General features: G+C 33.1%; 1 protein-coding gene across 1 annotated transcript; it reads right to left on the bottom strand.

Annotated features, from left to right (window-relative positions):
• Positions 1-229: 229 nt before the first annotated feature.
• Positions 230-7,591, bottom strand: LOC107040437 (saccharopine dehydrogenase-like oxidoreductase). The gene is made up of 8 exons (XM_015260526.1): positions 7,388-7,591; positions 6,134-6,307; positions 4,906-5,081; positions 3,829-4,145; positions 3,022-3,168; positions 2,780-2,870; positions 1,223-1,485; positions 230-826 (listed from the first exon to the last, which is right to left on the bottom strand). Exons 2-8 carry the CDS (start codon positions 6,303-6,305, stop codon positions 721-723), a joined length of 1,272 nt encoding a protein of 423 aa, XP_015116012.1. The 5' UTR covers positions 6,306-6,307; positions 7,388-7,591; the 3' UTR covers positions 230-720.
• Between the last annotated feature and the right edge of the window lie 382 nt (positions 7,592-7,973).

The following is a 7,973-nucleotide window of genomic DNA, read 5'->3' as shown; positions in this document are numbered from 1 at the left end:
TTTTTACGTGTACAAAAGTTGCCTGGCCTTACCCATAACCCTAGATCCAAGTAAAAGGCATTTCTAACGTCTTACGACGATCTAATATGTAAATTAATAGAAATATAGATATTTAGTTAATTTTACCCCTCATTTGTCCTCATTATTTAATCGGCCTAAATCCCCTTTTTAGGAAATAATATTAATTAAATATTGAAAGGTCACATATTTCAATTGATTTCCAACAGGATTATTCATGCCAACGAAAAATCATGAGAAGCTTTTATTAAGAAAATATCATTACATTTTGACTTAATTCTGGGAATCCCCTATCCATTTCAAGTAAATAGCATAATTTTTAAATAAAAATTTATAACATAAAAATGATATTTCAGTCGAATTCCAACAGATTATTCATGCCAACAAAAAATCAGGAGAAACTTTCCCCCAATTAAAAAATTATCATTACATTTTGACACGATTCTAGAAATCTCCTATCCACTTTAAATCAAAATAAGCCCAGCCAGTGAGAAATACATAATAAAAAATTACAAAATTTTAGAGTAGAAAAAATGCAGAAAGACGGAAGTAACACAGTAATACAATATCTTCATAAAGTGCGATTGTAGTAAATATATCATCTGGGATCTCATGAGAGACCCTCAACATTAATTGGACATTGAAAAATAGATCGAGACCAAATGCTCATTCCATTGGAATACTTGATTGAATCGTTCACCTCTACTTTTCTTTGGATGATACGACCTCGAACGTCACTCCATTCTTGTTTAACTCTTCGATCAACGAGGTTTTCGCGAATGCTGCCCCTGGAGGGTAAACACCGCCGCTGGAAAACGAAGAAAAAATAATAAATAAAAATAACAAATAAATATTATAAGTAATATTATTATTATAAGATAATAAATAAAATTCCATTTAAAAGCAGTGGAACACTGTTGGAAAATTACCCTTGAAATTGTAACTTAAAATCATGAAATTTTCAACAACTAATCTACCTGAATTTTCAATCTATTAAAAATTCAATTGAATCTAATGTTCAATTTCTACAATGAGAACATGAAAGACTCATTTTTATTTCAATTCCAAGGTAAATCAGAAATTCCATCAACGATTTATCATCAAATTGAACTCATGTTCACAATATTGAAAAATCAAATGCTGTTATTCGAATTTCAAAAAATTTCCAACAGTGGAATGATGCAAATTATGATGTATCTCTTACTTCTCCGGCATTTTTTCATCTTCCTTGAGCACCGTGAGGGCTGCTATCATCAGCATAGTGCAGGTAGCACCATATCCAGGATTTCTACCCGACACCTTGGTAATCATCTCTTTATTCGGGGGCTCAGAATGCTTGTCAGTAGGTTCAGCGAGTTTCTCGGTCCATCCACTTGCTTTCATAGTGATTGAGAAATATGTTTTGTCCATAGCCGCGGGGGTTGGGCCCTCGTGGCTAACGAATCCACCGGAGAACAATTTTGGGTACTATTGAGTAAAATATTCCATTGATTCACACACGTGAAAAAAACGTGAAAATTTTCAGCCGAAGAATTTCTACAGAAAATATCTCAGTAGAAAAATTTCTATTAAAAAATCGATTTTTTTTTCTATAGAATATTTTTCATTGAACAGTACTCTTGGAAAACGCGTAGATAAGCTGCGGCATTTTTCTATAAAAAAAATGATAGAATTTTCAATAGAAATCTACTAGAATTTTTTCGAAATTTTCTTTCTATAGAAAATGTTGGATAAAGACTATTCCATAGAAAAAATCAGTAGAATTTCATATTTCTAAACAAACTTTTCTATCGAGACATTGTCTATAGGAATTTCTCGACATAAATTTTTGCATGTAATACCACAAGGGCTTCAAAATTATCAGGTATTTTCCGATAGATTCGTTACAAACAAACGAAGGAAGCAAGTTCGTTTAATTTTGAAGCTCGAGTGGTATTCGGAAGAGAATTTTTCTATCCAAATTTCGACAAAGAGACTTAGTATAAGACAAAAGCTATCTGTCTGTTTCACTCAAACAGAAAATCTTTTTTTAATTTTTTTAAATTTTTTTCTATTTCATTGGTTTTATCGAAGTAATTCTCGATTTGAAACCCCTTCTCTAGCCTGCCTCCCCGCCCTTTCTTTTCCTCTCATTGTTATCTGCGGTAACATGGCCGTTCTACCCTTAGCTGTGCCCCATTCGAGCTAGGATTGCACGGGAAACCATGTAAAACCCCAGTCGCACAGCCGGCCGATTGTGCAGTGCCCTAATATATCCATCTGTCACACTGACTAGATGGAGACACTAGGCCGCTCCACCGTACCTACCGCCCGCAATTTTTGTGCGAGCGAGGTGTTCCTAAGCGGCCACCCATCCAAGTACTAACCCAGCTCAACGCTGCTTAGCTTGGATGTCCGCCAGAGCAACACTTCACCCACCTAACCATTACAGTAGATCAAACAGAAAATCTTTTGTTTTTCATATATATATCAACATGAAAAATTACCAGTGGAATTATAAAAAATTATTAGTTGAATACCATGTTGACTAGATCAAATAACAGTCGAATAGTGCAATTCTATTGGCTGAAATTTGCATGGGAAAAATTTTCTAGTGAATTGATTAGGTTTTTCTATGAAATTTTTTCGTAGTTGTCAATAACTTAGAAAAAGAATGGATTTGTTTTCCACTTTCAACTAATTTTTTTCAAACTTCAAAATTAGACCTGAATGAGATTTGACAATTGAAGATGAATAAAATTACTTATTCGAGTGGACTTACCTTCAGCAGGAGAGTTCGTCCACATTTACACTTGGTCATAAGAGAAAAGACAGCACCGACACATGCTACTGATATTAAAGTCAGGAGAGATCTGCAATATTCATCGTAATGTGACAAAACTCAATGAAGTGAATATTTTTAAACTTCAAGTTTTTGCATGCGTCTGACAATTCCCTCTGGAATCACTCATCATCGAAATAATTTCATTTACGAAAAAAAGGAGTGAAACTTGAATGAAATACCTGATCGTCACGTATGTCTGAACCTGTACTGGACGTGTCTTGTCATTTTCAAAGAGATAACGTTGGGATCTATTTGCAACTGATTTATCAGATCCAGGAAATACGACTGAGTATCCCTCCGAAACGCTGCTGCGGTGTATTGCACCCCTGAAACATTTTTTATTATTCTCGAATCAATTAAAAAGGATAGATTAAAAAATTTTCACAGAAAAACCTAGCAAATTGGCTAGACAAAAACATTTTATTGGATTTCTATTGAGCGTTTTTATCAGTTTTTCACCGATTCTCTTGAAATGTTTGATAGAAAATGTTCTATAACAAAAAATTGATAAAATTTGATTTTTCTATCCACCTTATTCTATTGAGATATTTTCTGTAGAGTTTCCTCGGCTCAAATTTTCTAATCTAAAAAAATCTAATGCTATTGACTTTCTATAGAATATGTTGTATTGAACATTTCGATAGAATCGATCAAAAACTAATAGAAAGTGCAATAGAAATCCAATAGAATTGTTTAGCAAATTCGCTAGGTTTTTCTATTAAATTTGTTCATATGTGTCATGCACTCTTGGTATAACACTATAGAAAATGTCTCAATAAATTTTTTTTTATAGAAATATGAAATACAGCTGACTTTGTCTATAAAATAGTTTCTATTAAAAACTTTGTATTAAAAAAAACGCAGTAAAGCAGAGGAATTCTGCAATAGAATCAGCCAAAAACTAATATAATTTTCAATAGAAGCCCAACACAATTTTCAATTGAAGTGAGTTTTTCCATGAAATTATTTCGTGTGTGGAAAAATACCTTGGTTTCAATCTTGGTTCAAACGCTGGCAATCTCTTTGGATAAAGTTTTGATCTCAATCCCCTCAGTTCATCGGCGTGAGCCAGTCCATAAACAGCTGATTCCCATGTGCCATAATGAAGTGCAGCACCACCGAGATTGTGGTCTGACCAAGAATTCAGGTAGGTTTCGATGCTGTTTACTTCGCCCTCGAATTTTTTCTGAGTGAAGATTATTCCAAGATCACAGGGGATGCTGTCAAAGCCACATGCGCTTATTATGTACACACCGGCTTTTCTAGCAGCTTCTTTGTATTCGAGCTGAATTCTCTCCATGTACTGAAAAGCATTAGAAATATTAATGGAAAAATCATCGAGAGCGATTGACAAACGTTTATTAGTAGTCCATTTCTATCGATTAAGGATGATTTTTGGTGAAAAATGTTATTTGCAATTTTTCTTTGACCATTTAATATTTTGAAACATATAATTAATTAGATCGCTGCCATTTTGTGATGTTGTAGCCAAATTAATTCAACTATTCATTAAAAATTCTAATTATTTTTGTCAAATAATTCAGCTGCGCGTTTTTTTATAGAAAATGTCCGATAGAAACTGTTGTATAGAAAAAGTCAGTAGAATTTTATCTTGCTATACAACCTTTTTTATTGAGACATTGTCTATAGGAATCCCTTGACATAAATTTATCAAAAGTCCAATAAAAAATAATAGAAAGTTTATCAGAAATCCCGTATAATTTTTGTAGTGAATCCCCTAGGTTTTTCTATAAAATTTTTTCGTACGTTTTTCCCTTTTTTTAAAATTTACTTTAATTCGTTCTACAGTTCTTCGGGCTTCGATTTCTCAAAAATACTAGTTAAATTGAATCTAAATGAAAAATATGGTTCTTACAAAATTCTACACAATTTGTACTAATTTCTGGGATACTTATTGATTCTGATGCATTGAGAATAGAATTTAATTTACTTTTCATGAATAATTGAATTAATCTGGCTGTAATGTCACAATATTAATGAAGGAAAACATCGTTCTCTTATGTTCTCCCATTCCACAATTGAATAAACATATTAATATTTACCTGAGGTTCTCCACTGACATCAACATGATGAGTTTTCGCTGCAATGCAAGCATTTACTACTGGCTCTCCAAAGAATCTGTAAGGTCCGCAACAGTTGACAACGACTTTGGCACGTTCAGCCATTTTTTTGAGGGACTCTTCGTCCTTAACATCAGCGACAATGACTGGGACATTATCTGGGGACAAGAAATTCAATCATGAATATCAATACCAGGTTTTTCTGATGAAAGAATAGGGATTGATTAAGCCAGTTGTATTAAAGGTGAGGCTTGCCTGTTGAATTCAGACCGAGGAAGATTAATTATAACTGGCAGAGAAAAACAATTTTTCCTTTTTAAGCGCATATCACTGATTTCCTGGGACATGTCATTGATTTTAATGAATCTACCGCCAATGATTGGTGATACTGGACACTGACTAGAATGACTCGATCATTAGTGATTTATATCACTCAAATTTTGCGAAAATTGAATCGTGAAAGATGAATCGTGAAAATCACTGACATTATATAAAGTTAGTGATAATGTTACTGAAAAATGTTGATAAAATTACTGAATTTCAGAATTTTTGCAATTACTGAATTTTGAAATTGCGGATTTCTAATAATTCGGGATAAATTTCTGAAAATCAGTGTATGATGACTACGTTTCCACAACACCTCTGTCATACATACGCAAACAAAGTCCATTTCCCAAAAACCTTTCCTAAAAGTTCCAGAATATTCTACAAAACATTCTTCTCTCCCTTTCTCACACACACACAGAAAATTAAAATCCCAACTTCTTTCTTCCCTTGGAAAAACTCAGAAATTTCAAACCCAAAAATGTTTTCCTCTCTGTGATCTTTCGTGAAGTTCGACATTAGGTCACAAGTTCCCGCTTAGTTGTGTTGAAATTTACCCCTGCAGTTACATGATGATAGCAATTACGCGATGCAGCAGCTTATTGAGTGCTGCCTCATCGTAATTAGTCAGTAATAATTGTATATGATGAAATTATCTCAAAGAAAAAAATCAAATTGACTCAGTGGATGTGAGGCCTCGATCTCAAGCTCTGCATCAAAATGATCGAATTGGAATAATCAAATGAAATAGCATGAATATCATTATGTGATTACAAATTTGAAGACGAACCTGTATATATTTATAAACTTTTTCAATCAGGAATAATAGAAGATGAAGATACAAAACAAAGAAAAATCAAACCAAATCAAATGACATTTGTCTCACCAGCATCTGGCGCAAATTCTTTGAGAACGGCTTCTAAACGTTCCTGATTTCTCCCAGCAATACCCCACGTGAATTGTTGCGATTTACATAGACGTTGGGCCTCTTTGATAGTGTATTTTCCCGTGAAACCTGTTGCACCGAAAATTATCAGGTCTAAACGTTTCTCAGCCATTTCTGAAAATAAATCAACCAATTTTATATTTCACTTAATTTATTTTGTTTTAATTTAAAATTTTTTTTGTTGAGTCAAGAATTTAAAAGTATCACATTTCAAATAAATAATTGATCTGCAGATAAATTCTATGAAACAAATTAATTAAATGATACACATGGAATAATTTAATAAAAAAAACCTAGTGCTTCTATTGAAACTCTATAACAATTTGCTCGAAATTTTTGTAGAATTCTCTTTAAGAAATCTATTTGTTTTTTGCGCTATTTCTGTAGGGGATTATGCAATTTATCGGGTCTTTTTCTTAAGAGATATTCGATAGAAAAAGGTCAATAGATTGTGATTTATTTATAGAAATTCTTGGGCATAAATTTTCCAATTTTTTTCGGCTGTTTTTTTTATTGGTTTCAAAGAAAAAATTCCTGAAAAAAAAACTTATAGAAATCGTGGAAAAGAATTTTTAATAGAATTCTAATAGAGTTCCAATAGAAATTTGATAGAATTTCTCAGAGAAAGTACTAGGTTTTCCCATTAAATTTTTTCATACGTCCAGAAAAAATTACATAAATTGATTAATAAATCTGAATTATAGACTAAATATGTAAAAACAACTCCTGTAAAAAATGTAAATATTTCGATTAAAATAATCAACACTGATAGGGTTAATAAATCCTGTAGATTCGTGCGCTTTGAACAATAAAAAAAAATGTTCGTTGAAAACAATTAATCCTATTATTCATTGAAAATAAAAACATTACTTTTCAACCTTTTCAATTTCTCAAATTTTAATCATCAATTATGATTGAAGATTCCATACTCTACGACATTACGATATTATATGATAATTATTAATCTTTCGTGTCCCTCGAATCCAGTTCCAAAGTTCTTGTTTACACGTTACGGAGACTTGTGCGCATCATTAAACAATCTATTACGTCACAAATGCCGGTCAACAGTGAATGTAAATTCTTGAAATGCGCATAAATTTCCAGAAACACCGGAATCTTCCAATTCCATTAAAAGTCAAGAACTAATAGAACTCAGTAATTGGCACAATCACATCGAACAACAAATCAATTTACCTGAGTGCTTAATGATGCCTTAATTAATTGTTCCTCGTGAGTCTCGCCGAGTGAATGCTAGTGAGTACTCCAAAACGTCAGAACTCGTATATCGTCGCCGCCAGGAAAAATTTGGTTCTGAGTGATATATAGGAGACGTTGAGTTGGAGCTAATTTCGAGAGAGTGGGGGTACTGTACCCAACCACGACCATCACGACCATTCTTTTTTGGCGAGGACTATATAACAGAAATTATAGGAGAGATTGCCAGCGCTTATGGAGAAGCTTCAACCAGAGATTATAGGGGAGATGAGCAGGGCCAATGTAAAGTGTTCAACAGCAAAATTCGTAGCGGTGGCGCATGGACTACGATGGAGCGTACGGAACTGTTGGTATGGTAGGGCCCGAGCATAAATTTGTCGATAACCGGAAAGGGGTTCTCAATACGGTAGCTCCTCGCATTTTGTAATAATTGTCAGGAATGTAAAATCAAACATTATAATCAATAGTATAATGAATGCAGAATTTAATGATCTAAAAGTCTTTTCCTTTTTCTCGACATATTTATTATTGACACGTAGGTCAAAAAATTCATAGAAAATCCCAG

This window comes from Diachasma alloeum, unplaced genomic scaffold (assembly GCF_001412515.2).
Source record: "Diachasma alloeum isolate Michigan unplaced genomic scaffold, Dall2.0 Dall_scaffold_00335, whole genome shotgun sequence".
In the NCBI taxonomy this organism is placed as follows: domain Eukaryota; kingdom Metazoa; phylum Arthropoda; class Insecta; order Hymenoptera; family Braconidae; genus Diachasma; species Diachasma alloeum.
Note: the sequence above shows the minus strand (reverse complement) of the source record. Positions and strands in the feature narration are given on the sequence as shown.